This window comes from Dipodomys ordii, unplaced genomic scaffold, assembly GCF_000151885.1.
Source record: "Dipodomys ordii isolate 6190 unplaced genomic scaffold, Dord_2.0 Scaffold89, whole genome shotgun sequence".
NCBI classification, from domain to species: domain Eukaryota; kingdom Metazoa; phylum Chordata; class Mammalia; order Rodentia; family Heteromyidae; genus Dipodomys; species Dipodomys ordii.
The window spans coordinates 5,266,406-5,292,042 of NW_012267305.1; the positions used below are offsets into that span (position 1 = coordinate 5,266,406).

The window sequence follows — 25,637 nt, forward strand, 5'->3', positions numbered from 1 at the left end:
GGTTTGGGTGGGGGGGAGGGGGGAGGCTGGGAAGGGAGGTGAAGGGTAAACAAAGGAGGAGGCTGCAATGTTTGGTAAGAAATGTATGCATTATTTTGCCCATGTAATTGTAACCCCTCTGTACAGTATGTTCACAAATAAAATTAAAAAAAAAAACTATTCCTCTTATCCAAGTGCATCCTTGTACTCTTCAAAGATCTCTTTATGCTATCCTGTCATGCAAATTTCCCTGGTTCCTCTCATCAGTACTGCATCATCTACTGCTTTAAGAACAGCTTTTTTCTTTTCTACTTTTTTTCTTCAAATACTTGTACTGAGAGGATATTTTCCAACATGTTAGTTTATAAGTACAATACATATAGATCAATGTGAGATGTTTTTAAGTTTCTCGTAACTGTATGAGAACACAAGGTAGTTGTCTTTTTGTCTAATATTCTTTATAGATTTTTTCTTCAATGGGATATACATATATATATGTATATGAATGTAGTCAAATTTACATCTCATTTTAATTTTATAACATATGCTATAATCACATCTCCCATCACAGTAAATGTTAATTCACCTGTGTAGTTTCTACTTTATTCTTTAATTTTCTCTTAATACCTTGCCTCCAATCAATGATAAAACATAGTTTAGTTTAAGATGATCTAGAATCCATCTAAAAACTGCACATATTTTGGCTACCTCAGGAGTTTAGATCAGCAAATTAATAAGAATATTATGTTGGCAGAGAAAATACTCCTTATCAGAAAACCAGATAATAAAATTAGTAAAGAGAGACAAAGAAGGTCATTATAAACTAAAAAGGAAACTTTACTACAGAAGAATATGATGATTCTTAAAATCTATGCACAGAACACTGGAGCACACAATTTCATCAAACATGCTATTTGACTTAAAATTACACATAGATCAAAACACATTATTAGCTACTTCAACACATCATTGTGACCTCTGTATAGATAATTCAGGCAAACCATCAGCAAAGAAAACTCAGGCCTGTATAACTAAATAGATTAACTAGATTAACAGACATTTAGACTATTTCACTCAACAGCATCAGAATATATATTCTTCTCAGCAGCCCATGGCACATTCTCCAAAATAAATCATATGGTAGATCATAAAACAAATCTATGAAAATTTTAAGAAATTGAAATTGTTCCTTGTATTCTACCTGGCCATAAAACATAAAATTAGCACTCAACAGCAAAAGCCATCACAGAAATCTCTCTAACTCATGGATGCTGAACAACATATTGCTGAATGATCAGTGGATCATCGAGTAGATTAGAAGGGAAATTCAATCATTTATGGAATATAATAAAAGTACTCATTACTTTGCCCTTGTAATTGTAAGCCCTCTGTATGGTATTTTCACAATAAAAAAGTGAATATACAAAGCACCAGTTTGGAGACACAGCAAAAGCAGTACTGAGAGGAAATTTATAGCTCTGAGTGCCTACATCAAGAAATTGGATAATACTCAAATCAACCTTTTAATGATAGACCTTGAGCTTCTTCAAAAACAGGAAGAAGCCAAACACAAGCTGTGATGTAGAAGCAAATAATAAGAATTAAATCAAAAATAAACTAATTAGAGAATAAAAACATGGAAATAAAACAAAGAGTTTGTTCGTTGAAAAAATTAACAATATAGAGAGAACCTTAGCAAATTTGACTAAAAAATGATTAGAACACACTGAAATAAAAACAATTAGAGATGAAAATGGGAACTTCAGAAGACTATTAGGGAATACTTTGCAAAGTTTCATGCCAATAAATCTGAGAATCTTGAATAAATGGAAGCATTCCTAGAGAACATTGATATACTCAAACTGAACCAAGATGATTTATCCCAAACATATAGTAATGAAAGAGAAATGGCAATAAAGGCCCTCCCTTCCAAAAAAGCCTAGGATCAGATGGATTCACAGCTGAATTCTATAAATCCTTCCAAAGAGAACTCACTTCAATACTCCTCAAACTCTTTAAAGAAATACAAAGGGTACCTTATAAATTTTGTTGCTTTCTTTGTCCCTACCCCATGGTATAACCCCTGTTTTCACTGTATTTAATGTTGGTGTAATTTGGGGAGTGGAAGGGAAAAAACAAATTGTTTAAATACTGATACAGGTTGACCCACTGCAACAATGAAAGGTGCAAGACGCTATGTCGAAAAACGAACTTTACAATTTAGGCCGGGATAGAGGGGAAAGGGGAATGTAGTTGTGGAGATGGGAGGGAAGGGATGGTAGGGGGAAAACAAAGAAGGAGGCAACAATGCTTGCTAAGAAATATACTCATTGCTCATGTGATTGTAACCCCTCTGTACAGTATTTTCACAATAAAAAACTTATTTAAAAAAAAGAAATACAAAGGGAAAGATTACTACCAAAGTCATTCTATGAAGCCAGCATCCCCAAACCAGATAAAGACCCTTCAAAGAAGGAGAACTATAGACTCATCTCTTTGATAAACAATGATGCAAAATTCTCAATAAAATTCTGGCAACTGAACTTAACAACTAACCAGAAAAAATCATACAATATAATCAAACAAGATTAATTCCAGGGATGCAAAGCTGGTTCAATATACATGTCAGTTAATGTGAATCAACCCATCAACAGAAGCAAAGACAAGAACCACAGGATCATCTCAATAAATGCAGTAAACGCATTTGACTAGATTCAACATCCTTTTATGATAAAAGCTCTGGAGAAGCTAAGAATCCATAGAAAATTCCTCAATATAAAAGGCTGTATATAACAAACCTACAGTTAGCATTATACTTAGTGGTGAAAAGTTAAAACCATTTTCTGTAAAATCACAAATAAGACACAGGTGCACACTCTCTCCATTCTTCTTTAACACAGTGCTTGAATTCCTAGCAAGACAAATAAGGCAAGGAGAAAATATAAGGGGAATCCAAATAAGGAAAGAAGAAATAAAAAATATCCCTCTTTGTTGACGACATGACCCTGTATTCAAAGAACCCTATAGATTTCTTCCTCAAGCTACTTGAGTTGACCTAAAATTTTGGCAATGTTGCAGGGAATGAAATCAACCCACAAAAATCAGTAGCTTTTCTGTATGCCAATGATGAGAAGAGCAAGTCTGAAAAATGGAAAGCATCTCAATTTCTAACAGCTTCAAAGGAATTAACTTAATCAAATATGTGTGAAGGACCTATATTGTATTTCAAAATTCTGAAAAAACGAAACTGAAGCACATTTAATAAAATGGAAAAACCCCCCATGCTCCTGGATGTGAAGAATTAGCATTGCAAAACTGACAGTAGTGCTTAGAAAAATATATAAATTCAGTGCAATACCAATCAAAATCCCAACAACTTTCTTAAAAAAATAGAGAAATCAATTCAAAAAATTATATGGAATAATAAAATGTCCAGAATAGAAAAAAATCCCTAGCAGGAAGGACAATGCTGGAGAAATATCAATCCCAAACTTCAAGCTTTGTTACATAGCCACAGTGAGAAAGACAGCTTGGATCTGGCATAAGAATAGTCTTGAGGACAAATGCAACAGGATAGAAGGCATAGAGATAAGCCCACAAACATATAGTCTCCTAATACTGACAAGAGATCAAAAAACATGGGTTGGAAGGACAGCCTCTTCAAAAATGGTGCTGGCTATATGCACATAGAAAACTGAAGGTAGATCCATATTATCACCATGCACAAGAATCAATTTCAGATGGATTAAATACTTCAATGTAAGGGCAGATAGCATCAAAACATCACAGGATGGTGTAAGGGAAACTTTTGGTCTCCTAGGCACAGGTTGAAACTTCTTAAGTAATGATCCAGAACCACACCAAATAAAGACTGGATAAATGGGATTGTATCAAGGTGAAGAGTTTCTGTGTGGCAATGGACAGAGCTAGCAAAATAAATAGAAAGCCCACAGAATGGGAGATGCTTATTAGCTCCGCATCAAACATGGACCTGATATCAAAAATGCACTTAGAACTCAAAAAAATTAACCTCCCGTCAAAAATTAACCCTGAAAAAACAACAACCTAATTAATACAAATCCAAGTCCTAAAGTCATAAAGAGAAACTTTTGTGAAGAAAAAGTAAGAATTGTCAAATATATACATGAGGAAATATTCAACATCACTAATCATAAAAGAAATGCAAATCAAAACCATATTGAGAATCTACCTCCCTCCAGTTAGAATGTCCTTTATCAAGCAAACTAACGGTAACAAATGCTATTGGGGATGTGGCCAAAAAGGAACTCTATTAAACTGTTTGTAAGAATGTAAACTTGTTCAACCACTTTGGAAAGCAGTATGGCATTTCCTTAAAAGACTAAATAAAACAGCTACCCTATGACCCAGAAATCCCACTCCTGGGCAATTATCTGATGGACCACAAACCAGGCCACACTAGAGCTATGAGCACAACATGTTCATTGCAGCATTATTTACCATAGTCATGATAGCAAATCAACACAGATGCCCTTTAGTGGAGGCATAGATCAAGACAATGTGATATATATATATATATAGGTAGCTACCTATATATATATCACATTGTCTTGATTTATGCAATTTTATTCATGGAATTCTACTCATGCATCAGAAAGAACAATATTGTACCATTCATAAGGAAATAGGGTAAATACTAGGAGAAAATTACATTAAGCAAGAGCCAAAAAACATAGGTTGCATGGTTTCCCTCATTTGTGGTAACTAGAATCTGCCTATAAATCTACACGTAAACAGATTGATTCATATACATATGAATATATGTATATGTATACACACTGTCATATGATAAATTATATAGAACATTCACATACTGAGGCCAAAAAGTTATACAAAGGAGTGTTTTAAAAGGCTCAATAGCTATTTGCATATGATCATCTAAAATAGCGTTTTATGAAATGAATTCCAAGGAAAGGAATCAAAATATATTTTAGTTGTTCTTGTTGCTGTTTTTGTTTTCTTTTCCATTTGTATTATTTGTTAGTTTGTATTTGGGAAGGTAAGTGGGGCACAGAAAAGGTAGAACAAAGGGTGAACAAATACAACAATGGTACTCACTAGACACTATGTGGAATAGAACTGTGTATCTTGTGGGTGAGGATGAGAGGGGAAAAACTGGGGGAGAGCTAGGGAAAGGGAGCTATGGCTCAAAAAGAATTGTACTCATTACCTGATTTATGAAACTGTGGCTGTTCTGGGTTTACAGGAATTTTTTTTATCATGCCCAGTTCAAATCTTCCATTGTGTTTGAATACTGAGCCTTTTTCAAATATGTACATTCCAGTGTTTTTCCCTTTCTTTAGCTCATCTCTTTTCTTAATGTCATTTGATAGGTATTAATTTTATTTTGGCTAATTTTATGATTATTTGTGGCTCCTTTAAAAATATTAACTTTCTCAATGATTACAAAATATATTGTCATAATATGTATGCTGTTGACTGGTGCCTATAATCCTAATTACTCAGAATGCTGAGATCTGGGGATCAGTGTTTAAAGCCAACTCAGGCAAGAAAGTCTATGATACTCTTATTTCCAGTAAATGAACCAAAAGCCAGGAATGGAGTTGTGGCTCAAAGTACTAAGTACTAGCTCAGGGATAATGCCAACACCTCAAATTCAAATCCCAGGACTGGCATGCACGTGTGTGTGAGAGTGTGCATGTATGCACACATGCACGCACACACACGACCTATATGTATACTTGATTCAATACCACTTAAAGAAAATATGATTCATCTTTCACAATTTGATAGTACCACCCTTTACATTCATCACATTATTGTTACATATGGATTTCTTTGTAGACCAAGTATTATGTTCCATTAAAATGTTTATTTATACAATATCAGAATTTTGATTAACTTTATAGCTTTATATTTTATTAACTTCATGGCTTGTTATCTGGTGGAACAATTGATCTACCAGTAATATTTGTGTTTTTCTTGACTTTATTTACATCCTCAATCATGTTTGTTTTAGAATTATTTTACTAATATCCACAAAGATAAGTGAGATTACAATTATAATTATTGTATTATGGATATTGAAAAATTAATGTAAGTACAATATTGAAAGTGTTTTCATTTAAAAATTTTGAAGTGTATTTTTAATACACAACAACTTACTTATATGTATATTCATGGAGTGCAAGCACCACGTGAAAAATTACAAGTAAGTTTTCAACGTGAACCTAGATTTAAATTATTGGCCAAATCCAATGGATTGCAGTACTATTTTATTGCTCATGTGCCCAGTATTCTACGCCAACCAGTAGTTAGTTCGTTAGGATAAACAAATCTATACAGATTTAATCTTTAGGCATGCTCTAGTACTAGAGTTGCTCCTGATAACTGTTTCAAATTTTTGCTTCAATTCCAGCTGGCTCATACCAACTCAGGCTCCAGGATTTCCCCAACCTGAAAAAATAGATTAGAACAATAGTGTATATCTTAGATACTTAGCACATATGTAAAGAACATGCCATTCAAGAAATGAAGAATATGCATTTTCTTGTGCTGGTTCTGATACTGGAACTCAGGGCACTCTCCCCCTTGAGCCACATCTCTACTTAGGCTTTCACATGATTAATTTGAAGTATGAATCTGATTTTTTTTGTTCTGTCTGGCTTCAAACCAGCATTGTCAGAACTCAGCCTCCTGAATAGCTAGGAATACAGGTGAGAGCCACTGGCATCTGGTTCATATGCATTATTAATGAGTAGTTTGACTGATTGAATATATATTATTAATGAGTAATTTATCAATGACAAATCATATGTTGGACACAAAATAATTCCTCAAATTTAAGAAGTCTGAAATCGTATATTAAGTAGTGATGCCACTAGAAATGAATCACAAGAGGAAATTATAAATTTACAAGATTATTTGAATTAAAATACTTCTGAACAATAGGCCAAGAAAAATTTAAAAAGACAATAATAATACTTAGATTAATGAAAATAAAAACAGAATATGATAAAACTTAGGATGTGCAGACAAAGCAGTCCTAAGAGGGGACATTATTGTGGTGCATACATGATAATAAAGTATGTCAAATTGTCAAAGATGTTCATTCAGTTATTCTGTGCTCTCATTGATTTGTTTTTAAGTGAAAAACAAACTGAATTCCATTTGATATCAAGGAAAATCCTATATCTTTATCCACATTCACAAATACCTAAAACCTCTACCTTTTTGTACACCTATCTCTATATTTACATCTGCTACTACTCTGCATGTGTGTATCTGAAAGCAATTAATATCATAAAATCTCTATGATACAACTATTATTGTAAACACAAAAACTAATAGTGTCAAGCAAAGCTTGCCATATTGTTCATGCTTGTAATGCTAGCTACTCTGGAGTCTGAGATTAGAGGATCTTAGTTCAAAGCCATCCCAGGCAAAAAAAGCCCATCAGACTCATCTCCAGTAACCACCAGAAAGGCAGAAGTGGAGCTGTGATTCAAGTGGTAGAGTAGTGGCCTTGAGTGCACCCAAGACCTGAGTTCAAGCCCTAGGACTGATACCAAACAAACAAAAGAACAAAATATTAGTGAGGTAAATCTTAAGAAATCACAAACAAGGACCAAGAAATATATTCATTCAAAGAGAGTGCTTAAAATGTAGACAGTATATATTCATTATTTGGACAAAACCAGGGGATGAAGAGAGTGAATAGGGAGCCATTTGAAATGGAATAATACAAATGTTTCCTAAGCTAATAATAGACTGTCATCATCATATCCTAGATTCTTGCAGTATGTGAAAAAGAGAAAATGAGTTGTGATAAACAAAGGAGGAGGCAACAATGCTTGATAAGAAATGTACTCATTACCTTGCTCATGTATTTGTAAACCCTCTGTATGGTATTTTCACAATTTAAAAAAACATATTCTTTTGGATTGTTTTATTTGCATTTTGTTTTCTTGTTACTTGCAAGCTAAGTGATATTTAGAAGGAAAGAATACTATCAATGCCAAAGCACTAACCTCTATTAATAATAATGAAGTTTAAGGGTAAAAAAATAATAATCAAGATTACATTTAAAGAGGGGGAAGAATTATAGAGTGTTTACAGCATTTTTCTCTGTAATATCTAATTCTATCAAATATGTAAACAATAACTATTAATGTTTATACTAAACAAAATGAATCTAGAATAATGTTAATTTAACAATCTGCCTTTTACTTGTCAAAGCAACTGAAAGGCCTTCTGAGAAATAAAGAAGCTTAAAAAAAAGACAGAAAAGGAAGTAAAGATTGTCATTGAACAGCTTTACCATTCACAGATTTAGGTATCATTAGGGTGTTTTCCTCTTAATCCAGTAACAGAGAAAGTAAACACTGGAACCAGAAATCTACTTAAGCTAATGACACTCAATATATGCTATGTGAATACATGGAGTGATCACAATAAAATGTTCCATTTCATGTCACATATAAATATCCCATTTATATGTCCTACAAGTAAAGAAATCATAAATAATGATGATGATCAAATATACTCAGTCCATCAAAGAAAAGCATACTACCTAATGACTGCAATGATGAGTTTTATCAAACATTTTTAAAAAGTGACAGCAATTATTTTCAGATATTTTTTCAAAAATTGAACAAGAGAGAAAACTTACCAACTAATTTTATAACATCAGAATTAACCTGATTTCAAAGAGAGATAAGAAAATAGAAGAATATTATAGATATATATTCCTGACAAACACAGGCATAAAACACAGCATATTAAACATGAAAGCAGCATAAAATTAAAATAATTAAAATCAACTGGGATTTAATTTGTTGTATGTAAGGAATAAGGGAATAAATAAATATAATTTATTATTTAGCAAGGACAAACATTTTATTATCATCTCAATAGATACACCAAATAATTTTACAAAATTCAAATCCTTATGATGAAAAACTCAACAAATTAGGCAACAAAATAAACTGTATACTTAAATTTTTCAAAGAGGAAAGGTCTTTTGTTGTTATTGGGGCTTGAACTAAAGTCCTTGAGCTCCCAGTTGGCTGAGTTTACTCATGGCTGGTATTCTACCACTTGATCTATAACTCAGGTCTGGTATTGAGTTAGGCATTTTTCCAAGTTTTCTTCATGGGAAGACTTTTAGTTTCAATTTTCCAATACCACCCTCTCAAGTACCTAGCATTATAAGCATGGGCCATTTGAACCAGCTAGAACAAAGATCTTATATTTATAATTTTTCTGGTCTTGGCACTTGAACTTTGGGATTGGTTGCTGTCCCTGGGCTACATTTACCCAAGGCTAGCACTCTACCGTTTCAGCCACTGAGCAACTTCCACCTTTTTCTGTGAATATTTGGACATAAGTGTCTCACAGACTTTCCTGACTGGGCTGGTTTCAAACCACAATCCTCAAATCTCAGCCTCTTGTGTAGCTAGTATTACAGGCATGAGCCACAGGAGCCTGGTTTACTAAATGTTTTTACAAGAACAACAGAAATAGGACTGGAAAATAAGACTACAACACAATGTATACATCTACAGATCTTATGGGTAATTAGTTTTCTTTATTTATTTCTCCCACTTACCCTCCCTATAACGCTCATCCCCCAAGTTGTATAGTTCATTGCCTCATAGGGTCAAGTGAATACCGCTGCTGCATTAGTTCATCATTTGTCCTGCTCTTTCTGTGATTCCCTTTCCCTTCCATGGACCACATAAACTTATATACAAGACAAAGGGTACAGAAAACTAAAACAGAAAAAAAGGAAATTACTACATACATATAGGACATAATAACTCCAAGTCTTAGAGTTCATGTTGCTATGCTCCATTATATATGGTCCTTTGCACTTAGCATTTGGACTATTGAGATCCCCTGTTAAGAGTATCATAGACATATTCTAGTTATTGCAAATGAAGGAAACCATGCAACCTACTTTTCTTTGGACTTGGCTTACTTCACCTAATATAATTTTACAGGTGGACCCATTGCAACAATGAGATGTACAAGACACTATGTTGTAAAAAAAAACAAACAATGAACTTTACAACTTTGGTGGGGGGGGTGGATAGGAGGATAGGGATGGTAAGGCAAAACAAAGGAGGAGGCAACAATGCTTGATAAGAAATGTACTCTTTACCTTGCTCATTAAATTGTAACCCCTCTGTACAGCATTTTTACAATAACAAACTTATTTAAAAATTCCAGGTCTGGGCTGGGAAGGTGGCTCAGTGGTAGAGCACTTGCCTTGCATGCCTGAGGCCCTGGGTTTGATTCATCAGCACCACATAAGCGAAAAGAAAAAGCCGGAAGTGGCACTGTGGCTCAAGTGGTAGAGTGATAGCCTTGAGCTGAAGAACTGAGGGACAGCGCCCAGGCCCAGAATTCAGGCCCCACGACTGGACCCAAAAAAGAAAAATTCCAGGTCTTTCCATTTCCTTATGAATGGGATAATGTCATTCTTTCTGATGGAAGCACAGAACTCCACTGTGTATATATACCACATCTTCTTGATCCATTTATCTACTGAGGGACATCTGGGTTGGTTCTATATCTTAGCTATGGCATATAATGCTACAATGATCATGGTTGTGCTGGTAGCTTTAGAGTAGCCTTGTTTGTGGGCCATTTGGGCAAATGCCCAGGAATGGGATTGCTGAGTCATAGGGGAGCTCTTTATTTTTTTTATTTTTAAAATCAGTGATCTATATACCTACACATTTAATATACACAGCGTCAATATAAGCATAAAACTAACTCACAATGAGGAGTAGAAGTAGAACACTTTGGTTTTGCAGATAAGCTGGTTATGAGATTTAATGAAGGAGGATGATAGGTCAGAAGCATCTGGTACATAGAGCTGAAGAACATTTTGACCCTAGTACATCAACAACACTTCAGTACAAATGGAAAATTTCTTATGGGCCAAGGATATTCTTAATGATAATATCTGGTCACAAAGGGCTTCAAGAGAAAAAAGTATAAAACATTATAAATAAAAAATCAAGCAAACTCTTGGGATATGATTAGTTCGGAAGAACTGTAGTTAACCACCTGGGATACCTGAATGTAGACTTCTGTCATAGCACCAACAAACTAGACATTTTAGAGAAGCTTTTAGGTTGTATTCAGACTTGTCATACAATTTGTTGAACAAATCAAAATCAAAATTCATTCTCATATGGTGTTTGGTTGAAGATTTTAGAGTTTCTCATTCTTATAAGTTGAGATACAATAAAATTCATAAATATCACCTTGTTCTGTCATTCATTGCTTTTATTGTGTATTAATTTCATGAAAGGTTTTCACTATGGTATTTCAGACAAGCAAATATTATACAGGCTCTGTTGGAGACCTACAAGTATCTGTGGGAGGGTGGGCGAATAAAGACAATGAATGAGGGTGAATGTGATCTAAGTAGTTTATTTGTGTGTATGAAAATAGAATACTGAAATGTGTCAAAATTGTTTTATGTGTGGAAAGAGTTAAAGGATACTGATTAAAAGGGTAAGTTCAATTGTAATATATGCATGTATAGAAATGTTCCAATGAAATTCGACTTTGTAACACTAATGTATGGTAATAAAATATAATACAAAGGAATATTCTCTCATCACAAATCAAATCAAAAGCACTGCTGAGGGAATGTGGTCCTGTGATGAAGGCAATAGTACTACTGTAATTCCTCTGTTGAAGGAGTCAGAATTAAAAGGCATACGTGCACATATCCACAGAAAGGAAAGATAGAAGATTTCTTATCAGAAACACAGTGAGAAGATAGTGGAGTAACATCTTCAAAGGACTAGGAGAAAAAAAACCCTCTAAGTCTGGAAATCTACTTTGACTTTTTCCTAAAGAAGGGAGCATGATACAAGTAATTAATAAAACTTTTTGAACAAGGGGATGTATTGTTTACATCTTGAGAATACTCATTCTCCTTCCCTCATCTTTTACCCTGGAGGAATCCAGCTGGATGGTCATGAGGTTTTCTGATAGAGAACCGCATGTGGTTAGGAACTGAGGCCTATGAATAAGCATGTAAATAACACTGTAAAGTAATATACATTTTCCTAAATCAAGAACCCTAATGAGAGCACTCACATTAGAGGCCCCCAAGTGAGTTTTGCCTAGGTTTGTATTTTTTTCCTTTTTTAAAAAATCTATGTTTTTGTTGTAAATGTGATGTACAGAGGGGTTACAGCTAGTTACATAAGTAAGGTAATGAGTATATTTCTTTCAGAATAGTGTTACCTGTTCCTCATTTACTCCCATGTTTCCCTTATGACTTTCCTCCCTCCCAAGTTGTAAAGTTCATTTCCAACATATTGTCTAGTATCACTGTTGCATTGCTTCACCCTTTGTCCCACCAATTCTATGATTCCCCTTCTTTCCCCAAATCAGATAAACTTATATACAAGACAAAACATACAGAAATTAAAACGAATGAGAACAGGGCATAAACCAAGGGGGAAGGAAAAAAGAAAGAAGGAAAAATTAAATAACTGAAAATAATATAATACAAAAATCTCTTATTTCTCTTTCTTGCAGTTCATTTTGATAAGCTTCATTTTCTATGGTCATATGCCTGTAGCTATGGAGCCATTGTGATTCTCTGCTGAGAATATCATATAGACATATTCTAGCTATTACAAATGAGGGAAACCATGAAGCCTGTGTTTCTTTGGGTCTGGCTTGATTTGCTTAATATAAATTTTTCCAGGTCTTTCCATTTCCTTATGAAAGGAGGGAGCAATATCATTCTTTCTGATGGAAACATAGAATTTTATTGTGTATATATACCACATTTTCTTGATCTATTCATCTACTGAGGGGCATCTGGGTTGGTTCCATATCTTAGCTATGAGAAATAAAGCTGCAATGAGCATGGTGTGTTGGTAGCTTTAATGTGGTCTTGTTTGTGGTCATTTGGGTAAATGTCCAGGAGTGGGATTGCTGGGTCATAGGTGGGCTCTATGTTAGTCTTTTGAAGAACCTCCATACTGCTTTCCAGAGTGGGTGAACAAGTTTACATTCCCATGAACCGTGTAGTAGCATCTCTTTGACCACATCCCTGGCAGCATCTGTGATTATTTAGTTTCTTGATAATGGCCATTCTAACTGAAGTGAGGTGGAATCTCAATGTAATTTTGAGTTGCATTTCTTTTATGGCCAGAGATGTTGAACATTTCTACATGTATCTATTGGCCATTCTTACTTCTTCTTCAGAGAGGTTTCTCTTTAAGTCTTTAGTCCACTCATTAATGGGGTTGTTGTTACTTTGAGGATTTGTTTTTGGGTTGGTTTTTTTTGGAGCTCTAAGTATATTTTATCTGAGTCTCTTGTATGGCTAGTAAAAATCTTCTCCCAATTTGTGGGCTTTCTATTTATCTTGCTGGCTGTCTCCTTTGCCATGAAGAGAGTCTACAGTTTAATGCAGTCCCATTTATCCATCATTTTGTTGGGTTTCTGGATCTTCTTTTAGGAAGTTTAAACCTGTGCAAGGAGTCCTAGTATTTCTTCTCCCCCACTCTGTAATATTTTCAGGGTATCTGTTCTTTCCTTGAGGTATTTGATCCATTTGGAGTTGCTTCTTTTGCAGGGTGATATATGTTCTACATGTTTATAGCTAATTCTGTCAGCACCATTTGTTGAAGAGGCTGTCTTTCTTCCATCCTGTGTTTTTGGCTCCCTTATCAAAGATTAGGTGGCCATAGGTCTGTGGGTTCATTTTTAGGTCTTCATTTCTATTCCATTGATCCTCAGTCCTGTTCATGTGCCAGCATCAAGCTGTTTTTATAAGTATGGCTTTAAAATAGAGTTTGACCTTTGGTATTGATATTCCTCACACATTGTTCTTCCTGATAAGGATTGTTTTTGCTATTCAGGGTCTCAAATTATTCCATATGAATTATTGGATTGCATCTTCTATTTCGTTAAAGAATGGTTTGAGATGTTGATTGGTATTGCATTGAATTTGTAGATAGATTTTGCTGTATTGCTATTTTCATGATGCTAATCCTCCCGATCCAGGATCCCAGAGTTTTGTCCACTTCCTTAAGTCTGCTTTATTTTTCTTTTCCAGGTTTGTAAAGTTTTGTTTTAGAGGTCTTTTACATCTTTGGTTAAACTAATTCCTAGGTATTTTTGAGGCTATTAAAATAGGAGTAGCTTTACTGATTTCAGCCCTGTTCTTCTCATTGTTGGCATTTACCTGGGTTCTTGAGCCATACAAATTGAAACATTAAATATTTGTTATTTGAAATAAGTTTATAAATTTATTATCAACACATAAATTCCATGCCCAAGAAATAAAAGGATATTTTTCAATCTCAAATCCTAAATGAGAAATTGAGGGAGAGGTGCTTTGACTGTACTCCAGTGAATGGAAGATCTATGAAAAATGGCTGTCTGACTTAAAGAGATCCAGTCCATGCCAGAATCTCAACAACAAAAGAGGAAGTAAATGCCTTCTGTCCTCCTGAAGAGATAAAAAGGGGGAAGTAGATGAAAGAAGGAAAAAGTGTGTTTAGTGTAAGGAGCAACCACTGACTAGACAGAGAGGAGAGAGTCCAAAGTATGAAATTTGAGAAACAGAGAAGGCAAAAGAGGTCAGGCAAAAGAACATAGACACAGTAGGAGGTTATATAACACAGGGACCACCTTCACAATATATACACTCTCCAATTTATAATACAAGTTTCTAATTTTACGTGACAGAAACTACATTATATGAATCATATTTCCCTTTAATTTTTTATCTTGTCCCAGGTGCACATTTTTGAGAATAATCCTTTCTTCTCATGCCAGCACTGGGTTATTACTCCCAGTCAGGCATATGATCATAGCATTAGTGAACAAGATCTATTTTCAGAAAAGTTTATATAACACAAATACAGAATACAGAAGAGAACAGATATGAAAGCAGTCATGTAAAGGCTGACCACATCTCCCGTTAGGTAAAATAAACCATTTACACACAAAAGACCAGCAGAGAAATAAATGATTAAACAAAGAAAGAAATAGCCAGGCACCAGTGGCCTCTAATCCTAATTACTCAGGAGGCTGAGATGTAAGGAACAAAGTTCAAAGCTAGACTGGGGAGGAAAGTCTGTGAGACTTTTATCTCCAATTAACCACTAGAAAATCAGAAGTGGTGGTGTGGGTCAAGTAATACAGAGCTAGCCTTGAGCTGAAAAGCTCAGGGAAAGCATCCAGGCCCAGAATTCAACTGCCATGACCTGTGTGTGTGTGTGTGTGCGTGTGTGTGTGTGTGTGTGTGTGTGTGTATTATGTTGTCTTAGAAGAAACTCAAAGCTGAGAATGATAGAAGTCCATAGCATCAATAAGAGAACTGTGAAAATATAGTATGATAGCTTTATACATAATAATGTTGTATGCCAACAATAAAGTGTTGTGGCATATGATGATCATTGCTAAATCACATCACCAGTTTTCAGGCTTCAGTGAAACTGGGTTGGGTTCAGCTAATCTTAGCAAGGCTTTACTCATAGGAATGGGTGTCAGCTGGTTGTGGCTGCTCTAGAAACTTGTTGGAAGAAACAAATGGAATGACCCAGCTGTGCTCCATCTATGTCATCTTCTATTATCCTATCCAGGCACTCTATCATGGTAGACAATCCAGAACAATCAAGTCTAATGTCAATTCCAAACTTCTGCTTGTGGCAAATTTGCAAATATCTCATTAGATAGAGCAAGTTACAAGTGTAATCACAGAGTAAAAATAGAAAGATGAGAGGCCCTTAAAATGGCTTATTATTTCCTCTGTGAAGATTGCTGTTAAGGAAATTTATGACCTTGGAAAATGACTTTTCTGCATTCCCTTATAATAGGGAAATATTTTTTCCATATTGAATTTTGTAAAGTGTGTGTGTGTTTGTGTGTGTATATGTGTGTGTGTGTGCATGTTGATAACCTTGTGGTCTCAGGAAGAGAGAATAAATATGAGGTTATTTTATGAAGGAAAGTCATTTTGTGAATGATTTAATGTAAACTCATAACTGGTGTGACAAAATATTCTTAGTAGTTTTCAATAGTATTATTGTGGAAGGTTGTATGATTTACAAAGTGAAGCAACAGAGTAAATAACGAAATAAGCAACAAAGGCAAGTTCCGTTTCCAGGTTTAAGAGTAATCTTCAAGCCATTGAATATTCCCACAAATAAAAGAGTTATAAACTCTACATAAAATGTTATAAAGTTCTGAGTACAGAACATAGGCAAGCAAAGTTTGAATATGTAGAGCAAGTGATTGTCATAAAATAAATTTCCTAGTGCGTGTCTCCGTGTGTACATGTACACATAAATTCATAAAATGTCCTGAAGGTGAGTGTAATGAAGGAAACCTCTAATTAATATATTATATATATATATATAATATTGATTTATATACATATATGTATGAAAGCAAAGCCTTATGGATCCTAAGACAGCTTTGTTGGATATGAAGAGGAAGAGTGCCAGAGATGATGATTGTGATGATAATGATGATGATGATGATGATGATTATGTATTTAAAGTCAATTCTCTGGGTTAATTCTGAATCATACATATACCATACCATATATAATAAATTTTCAACTACCTATTAATTACAAAATAACAATGATTGTCAATTTAGAAACAAAAATACCAATTTTCAAAATAAACAGTAAATCCAAAATCAATTGACATACCAAGATCAGTAAACTGATCTTAAAATGATCGAACAAGGACTTTAAAAAGATTCCCACAATCATTTCCAGTGAACTACAAACAAATAATAATGAAAGTGCAGTGATAAAGGAGAACAAAAAAATAGGTGAAAATGGTATGTGAAATATAAAATTTCTAGATTTGCATAATGGCAATAAATGAGAGAAGAAAAGGTCAGTGAACTTGAGAGATATATAAATTGAAATCATTTAATCACAAAAAGTATGGAACCTTGAAGAACTGAGGGAAAAATAACACAGTATAATATGGGAAGTTGAAGTCACACATGGACAAGATGTGTGTACATCAGAAGAAATAATGCTTTAAACATCCCAAATCTGAAGAAAATATTAAAATTTTAGTTCAATTTATTATTAATCATATAAACTTAGAAAATTCTATGCCCATTATCATGATCAAATGAGAGAAAAAGACAAAAGAGTAAACCTTACTAGAGAGAAACAGTAAGTTGCATTCAAAAGAACAGGGATTGCAGCTGGGTGCTACTTGGAAAATTGAGTCTGGAGGGATCATTAAGCAGAGCAGCCTGGTCAGAAAAGTTGACAAGTTCCCCTCTCAACTCACAACAGGGTGTGATGGTATCATCACAACTATATGGGAAGCTGAAAGTAAGAGGATTGTGGTTCCAGGCAGAAAATTCTGTGAGATACCAACTCAATGTAAGACACGTAGTGTGCTGACATGCATCTGTCATCCCAAGCTCTGACAAGAAACACAAAAACAGGAGAATCATGAGCGAGGAATGCACCAGAGCAAAAAGCAAGTGCCTATCTCAAAGGAAACCAGTGCAAGAAAGGTCTGGAAAGTATGGCTCTGTGGAAGAGCACTTGCCTATCAAACAAGACACATTGAGCTCCTAAGAGTAGTAACACCAAAAGAAAGAAAGAAAGATACAATGAAAGAGAAAGAATACTTGACCCTTTAAAGCAAAACCATAGCATTGACTTTTGGAATTTAAATAGATAAATTTAATAAATACAAAAACTACCCTATTATATAGTACACAAAGCTATATAGTAGTATTTGCAACAGGATATCAGATCATTAACGTATTCACAGAATATATTTAATTTTTTAAAATTGTTCAAACATACATTAATTTAAATACAAAATATTTCAACCATCTCACTTCTATGCGTTTACTCAGGCACATGGAAGTTTATGTGCATACAAAGTCTAATATATGAATGTTGACAGAAGCTCTAATTTGTAACGGCATTTTCTTCCTAACAATCACAAATTAATTAACATCCATGCACATCAATTTATGAATGAATAAATAAATTAAAATTTATCCACCTAATGGAATGCTGAAGCAAGAGGCCTTGCTCTTTGTTGCAAGCAATCGAACTGAGATGTCAGTTTGAACTCTCATAGGGATTCAACTGATTCTACAGCTTTGCTACATTTGGATCTTTATCAAAACCTATTTCCCTCACTCATCATGAGAGATCACTTCCTCACTGAGTCATTTGGACATTAATACCTTCATGTTCTCCTTCAGAAATGCATAGTAAAATAAGGATACTGGAGCTAAGTAACTCTATCATGGCATCTTAATAGAAGTTAATAGAAGATGTGGACTTTCTAAAAACTCTAGAAGTGATAGAGGCCATTATTTGGATTTCAAATATGATGGGCTGGGAAGGTGGCTCAGTGGTAGAGCACTTGCCTTGCATGCCTGAGGCCCTGGGTTCGATTCCTCAGCACCACATAAGCAAAAAGAAAAAAGCTGGAAGTGGTGCTGTGGCTCAAGTGGTAGAGTGCTAGCCTTGAGCTGAAGAGCTGAGGGACAGCACCCAGGCCCAGAGTTCAGGCCCCACGACTGGAACCCCCCCAAAAAATCAAATATGTATGAGTTGTTGAACTTCAGGAATGTCATGCTTTCCCTAGGTTATTGGGATCCTGATGGTCCCTGATTGGTCCCCTGGGTGGTTGGTTTTACCTATGTTATAACATAGTTTGCTCTGCTTACGTATGACACATTTGTTAAGGCTTCATCTCCACCCCAAGCATGTGGTTTTTGTGTTTAAATGGTATGTGCTAGCTCTGTTTTGGGCAGGTGGTCTTTGAGATAGGAGTCAATCATGCAGTCACGAGCCTTGTAATAAAGATTCCCCATTCAACCTCTCAAAATGTGGCTACTCTGTTTACCTAAAACAGTATAAATTTGCTTTAAAAAGTAGTTCTAAAATTGAAAATATGGCTGGGTATGTGGTTTATTTTTTATTTTTTTTATTATTATTTTTGTCAGTCATGGGGCTTGAACTCTGGGCCTGGGCGCTGTCCCTCAGCTCTTCAGCTCAAGGCTAGTGCTCTACCAGTTGAGCTACAGCGCCACTTCCTGGGTATGTGGTTTAGTGGTAGAGTGCTTGCCTAGATGCATGAAGCCCTAGGTTCAATTCCTCAGTACCACACATACAGAAAAAGCTAGAGGTGAAGCTGTGGTGCAAGTGGTAGAGTGCTAGCCTTGAGCAAAAAGAAGCTCAGGGACAGTGCCCAGGCCCTGAGTTCAATCCTCAGGCCTGGCAAAAAAATGGAAATATGGAGTTTGGTCATTCACAATTCTCAGAAAATTACTGATACTAGGTTGAATATTTAAGTTACTCACCTGTGCTGAAGTGAAACATGTTCTTTGTGATGGGAAATATATTGCTTGACATAGTACCTGTGAAATGAAGAGAAAAGGGACATATGAAAATCATTAGGATTGGGTCACCACTGGTGAGAGGAATTGATGATTTATAAGAAAAAATAACAGGTTCGGGGGGCTGGGAAGGTGGCTCAGTGGTAGAGTTCTTGCCTTACATGCATGAGGCCCTGGGTTCGATTCTTCAGCACTACCTAAACAAAAAATGTCGCAAGTGGGCACTGTGGCTCAAGTGGTAAAGTGCTAACCTTGAGCTGAAGAGCTGAGGGACAGCGCCCAGGCTCAGAGTTCAGGCCCCATGACCAAAAAAAAAAAACCAAAAACAGGTTCAGGTCAATTAATCACCAACTTATAGAAAATACAATTTAAAATAAATTTTTAACAATAGAATCTATTTAAAGACTCTCATCTCTGGTTGCCATATGTTTGACCAATCAGTACCATGACCTAATATAGAGAATTGCAGAAAAAAGTTGAACATTTATCTGTGGTAAATGTTCTGTATCAAACACAGTAACCTAATAAGGAAAGAATTGATTCTGAAATATGGCATTGTGATATCTGGGTAAACACACTTGGAAACATTAAAGCACTATACTTTTATAAATCCACTCAATCTATTTAAGAATCCCACCACTACTTGAAAGAAAAATCTCTCAATCAGCCTTTAAAAAATATGATGTAGAAGACTATGGTACTGCATGCCCTCTTCATATGTTTCCCTATCAAACCAAAAAATATGATCAAATAAATTTGCATAACGAGGGCACAGAATATAGTGTCCAAATTAAGGGACAGTGCAATGACTATACATTGCCAGTGTACAGTTGCAAGATGGAAATTTACAAATATCATTTGTATTAACTCTGAAACATAAGAAAAACTGAGGTATTTATCAGAAAAAAATGTGTGCTAAAAACTGAAAAATTATTGATGGGTGATGAAAAGAGGGAAGGGATGGTAGGGGAAAAACAAAGGAGGAGGCAACAATGCTTGATAAGAAATGTACTCATTACCTTGCTTATGTAACTGTAACCCCTCTGTACAGCATGTTTATAATTTTAAAAAGTACCAAAAAAAAGAAACATGAGCCAGATGCTGATGACTCACTCCTGTAATCCTAGCTATTCAGGAGACTGAGATCTGGGGATTACTGTTCAAAGCCAGCCCAGGCAAGAAAGTCTGTGAGACTCTAATCTCCAACTAACCACTAAAAACCCAGAAGTGGTCGGTGGCTCAAGTGGTAGGGTGCTAGCCCTCAGCTAAAATGCTCTGAATTCAAGCTTCATGACAGGCACCAAAAAAGAAGAAAGTAAAAGAAACCTGAAGAATAATGACTTAGCACTTTCATGGGGTTGGATGACTCAAAATAATAAACATGCTCTCTGCCCTCAAATGGATGTAATTCTAAATAGGAATTGCATTGATGTAGAGCTATTGATTCTCAAATTTATATGAAAAGGTAAAGTGAACACGAGTAACTAAAACAATTTTGAATATATTAAAAGTAAATTTGGAGCTGGACGTTTCAGGGAAGACCTGTGGCCTTAGGTACTCAGGAGGTAAAGGCAAGATGACGTTTTGAGGACCAGCCTGGGAGAAACCCTATCTCAAGAATAAAAATTGAATATGAATGCTAGGGTATACTTTAAGTGATATAGTGCAAGTATGAAGCTCTGAGGTAAACCTTCAGTTCTATAAAACAAAAATTATAGTTCAGGTGGAACAATCACAGACTAGACCCAAGGAATGAAAATATGTTTAAAAGTATTTCCTTGCACTGGGTGCTGGTGAAATGGTTGTAATCCTAAGTACTCAGGAGGCTGAGATCTGAGGATTGGAGTTCAATGCCAGCTTGGGCATAAATGTCCATGAGACTCTCATCTCTGATAAATCACCAGAAATAGTTCTGGGGCTCAAATGGTAGAGCACTTGCCTTGATCTGAAGAGCTGAAAGACAGTGTCCAGGCCCAGAATTCAAGCCCCACAACTGACAAAAACATATTTCTTGTTTTCCCACATTAACAAATTAGAGAAGAAAAGTTTAAGTTTTTCCTATTATCTGTTTTTTTTACTATTGTCATAGAGGTTCAAATCTTGGGGTTTGCACACACAATAGCAATAGTTAAATCAGGAATACTCAATTGACTTCTACTTATAAAGATTACTTACTGAACAAATTGCCAGCCCATCACAATAATCATTTCAATATGAACAGGCTAAAACATAATAACAAGCATCAGAGCAAACCATACATAGTAACATAGTAAGGGTAGGTATTTGTGTGTGTGTGTGTGTGTGTGTGTGTGTGTGTGTGTGTGTGTGTGTGTGTATGCATGCATGGGTGAAACTAAATGTTCATAGAGATGTAAAATATATTTTGTAGTTCCAATAATGGTTATGAAAAGTGGAAACACTATAATGTCTGAAACCTGAAAAAACAAGACCTTCCCAATTCATTCAGCTTAGCCACTTCTATGAAGAAAATAAATCCTTTATAACAGCACATTTCTAATATCTAAGTCTGGCTGGAGAAGAATCCCCATGGGCTTCTGATTTCTCTGATTTTGTACCCATGTCTCTCCCATTTAGCCTGTGGCCATCTAACCTGTGACCTTTTCTCAGCAAGCCAGGAACCAAGATGAGCACAGAGAGAGCCAACTACCTGAGAATAGTGTAGAACCCAAAGAACCCTCACTTCAGTTGTAATATTAGCCCTAAGAAACTTCTGGTAGGAATATCAAGATAAACAACACCTCCCACGCAAACACACACATTTCCAATTTGGGCAATTCAAGATGGTGAGACGCTAGTTAAAAGGAAGTGAACTCAGGTCTGTAGTGTGAAGGCTGAGAAAGTTCCAGGAGCCAATGTGAGGTCTTCAAGGGAAGCTGAATTGACTTACTACAATAGAAAAAAAGAAGAGGTTTAGCTCAATTTTGAACCTGTTGTTTTGTTTGACTTTTAGTCCTCGAGGACATTTGGAAACAGACGTCAGATGTGATACTTCTTCAGTATGATTTCTGGAATGTGAAAGAGGTAAGGGTTCATTCCAAATGAGCACACTCAATAGGGCAGGGATTCTACCTCTTTTTGATAGTGAAGGTGAGGATCCTGAGGAAATCCCTAACCTTATGTTGCAGAGAAACTTTCCCATGTAACTGCTTCTCTATTTGTCTTGAGAAGCTGCAGCCATAGCCAACAGTGGTTTCTTTTCACGTACCTGTTGGGTGACAGGTGTCTAAATGGGACGTTAGCTTTACCTTGCAAGATACATCTTCAGAAGAAAGGTCAGGAGGAATTGTGATTACATTAAGGAAGAATGAGGATTTAGCCTCCTTCATGTCCGAACGTGATAGAATCCTACCAAAGGGTAGTTCTATAATGTTAAAGGTCTATCATTTCTGGATTGGTGATCTGAGAAAAGTGAGAATTTTTCTCTGAAGGGACTAGCTTCAGGTTAACAGAAAGAATATGAAGCCCTGTCAGCCATTACTTTGAGGAATCTGGAAAAGGACTGTACTAGGCTCCCAAGGGACATAGTGAGGTGTTTACACTGTCTGGTCCCTGAAGTTCCCCCTATGAAACCCCAGGCAGGTTCCCTGGGTATAATTTATCTGACATCTTCACTTCAGTGTTTGAAGGAAGTCATCTTCCTCGGAGGAGTGTTGAATCAGATCATCAAAAGAAAGAACCCCAGCATCTACTAAACTTCCAGGTTAAAACCCTAAGGTAACCAAAGAACATTTTCTGTGCAAACAGGTGTGTATGTAAGTGAAGGGTGGGAGAGAAACAGGCACACTGATAGCTGGCTCTGGCTGTCAGGCCTAAGATGCCAAAGGCCAAGATAGGGAGCTGATGCAGCAGAGACCCATTGTTTGGATAACCTTCCACAGCCCCACAGTGCCTTCAACAGGAACCTTGGCAACCCTGTGTGAGGGTCTTTGTCTGAGGCAAATTCCTGAGGTCTTAGAGCAGAGGAGAGCCAGACAAAGCCAGAAGTCAATACCAAATTACAAGGAACCCTTCAAAACCTACCCCCTTCAACTTTCAACTCTGGATTCCTCTACTATGTTGCCTGCACCTGGAGGAGCCTCCTTAATACTGAATTCAGATTGCTAGGAATCAATCTTATCAGAAGGACAGGAGAGAACCTGTGAGGCCCTAGAGCACTGCTGAAGTATTACAGGAAGAACTGTCAAAATGGGCTGCCAGTGATGACAAATTTCTTACAATTTTCCTCTTTCAGGTCAGCTGGCTTCATTACTCTTCTACCTGCATGACTACCAGCTCTCCGTGAGATCAGTCATGATGTCTCACATTCAGAAGCACGGTGAGCGCCGGCCAGGCCGTCAGGCCCAAACAGAAGGCTCAGGCATGGTAGATGCACAAGTTCCTGCAGCTGAGGCAATGGGTGCCACAGCTGCTTCCTCTTCTGCTGAGATCCCAGAAACTGTGGAGGAAGTTCTTGCTACTATTGGAATCCCAAGTGTTTCTGAGAGTCTTCAGAAGATCTATTGCTCCTTCCCTGCCATCAAAGCTACTCCACCAAGCAAACCAAAGGCAGATTCCAGTGTTCAAACTGAGGAGAATCCAAATACCTCAAAGGCCAAAGCAGATGCTGAGAGGCTGCTCATTACTGTAAAGAAGACGGTGGCTGACTTGGTGGAATTTCTTTGTGACAAGTGCACAAAAAAGGAAGCTGTTAATAGAAAAGAACTGCGGAAGTACGTTACCAAAGAGCTCAAGTTTTACTTTCCCAAAATCTTCAGGACTGTGTGTGAATGCATGGAAGGAATCTTTGGCATTCAGGTGAAAGAAACAGACTTTTCTCCCCACTCCTATATATTCATCAAAATTCTCGATCTTACTTATGATGGGATGGAGAGTGATGACGAGGGCCTTCCCAAGCTGGGCCTTCTCATACTTGTACTATGTGTGATCTTCATGGAGGGCAACCGTGTCTCCGAAAAGAAGGTCTGGGAGGTGCTGAGTGTAATTGGGGTGTATTCTGGGAAGAAGAATTTTATTTTTGGAGATCCCAGGAAGTTGATTACTGAAGATTTTGTGCAGGAGGAGTATCTGAAGTATGGGGCAGTGCCCTACACTTATCCGACTTACTATGAGTTCAGATGGGGCCCAAGGGCCCATGCTGAAACCAGTAAGATGAAACTCTTGCCGTTTTTCACCAAGGTCAAAAGAAGTAATTGCCGGACCTTTGGAGCCTTGTACAATGAAGCTATGGATGAAGAGGAAGAGAGAATCAAGTTTGCAGTAGGCAAGCAAGTCCAGCAGCTCCTCATACCCTAAGTAAAGACTGGGCATATTCTTCACTCTGTCCTTAAAGAAATCAGTAGAGAGTCTAGGTAATGAAGGGCCCGAGTGAAGCTGAGGTAGGAACAGAATGTATAGCATCTCACTGTTTCTATTCTCTATGAGTAACAGATGTCTTTTGTGTGATTTTCGAATATAATAAGCTGTACTTCAGAATCTAAAGTTATGAATGGTGGGTCACACATTTATAGCACCTTATGTTTGAAACTAGAAACTGTTTGCAAAACAAATTGTGAAATCTTCAAATGATTTGTGATCTGAACATAATATGATGACATTGCAAGAGACATTTCCTTGAGAAATTGAAAAAAATGGCAGCATGAAAATAAAAAATAAGAATTCAAGAAATAGAAGGCAAACTCTAATGCAAGTTAATTCTTGCAATGATTTTTTTTACTATCACTCTGTAACATGAAATAACATTTATGAATTTTCTGTTGGTTCTTTGCTTCCTTTTGAGATAGTAGAAAAATAAATTTCAATGAAACTTTTAATTAGCTCACTTGCTGTTCAAATATTGATTGTGAATATGCTGTTTGGAAAGTGTTAGGCTAGTGGTTGAGGATCTTCAGATAGGACCCTTGGAAATGTAGAATATAGAAACATCAACAGGGAAGATGGTGAGATTTTCCATAAGAATTAAAGAACAATTAAAAAGAAGGAATGAGGAGATGGCAGCCCAAGTCAGAGTGGTCTAGCACAAATTCCCTTACTCCAGTCAGTTTGGAGATTTGGGGAAGCTGCAATCCTTTCTGAGTATGTGAATTTTAAATTGTTCTGGGTGGTGGCAGGTCCTGACTGATAAATGACTTATGAGGGAAAATTGTGAAATGGAAAAATGTTGCTAACAAGTCCCTTTTTGAAAGTGGAAAATCTGTGAAGAATTGCAACCTGGAGCAAGTGTAGATGATGTCCTG

At 36.2% G+C, this 25,637-nt stretch overlaps 1 protein-coding gene across 1 annotated transcript in view; it reads left to right on the forward strand.

Moving 5' to 3' along the window:
* Positions 1 to 24,696, forward strand: part of LOC105992845 — a 155,520-nt gene extending 130,824 nt beyond the window's left edge. Inside the window, exons 3-5 of the mRNA XM_013025927.1 lie at positions 22,355 to 22,425; positions 22,624 to 22,759; positions 23,636 to 24,696. Coding sequence (XP_012881381.1) covers positions 22,355 to 22,425; positions 22,624 to 22,759; positions 23,636 to 24,696 — 1,268 coding nt within the window. The remainder of the gene's footprint in view (positions 1 to 22,354; positions 22,426 to 22,623; positions 22,760 to 23,635) is intronic.
* The last annotated feature ends 941 nt before the right edge of the window (positions 24,697 to 25,637 follow it).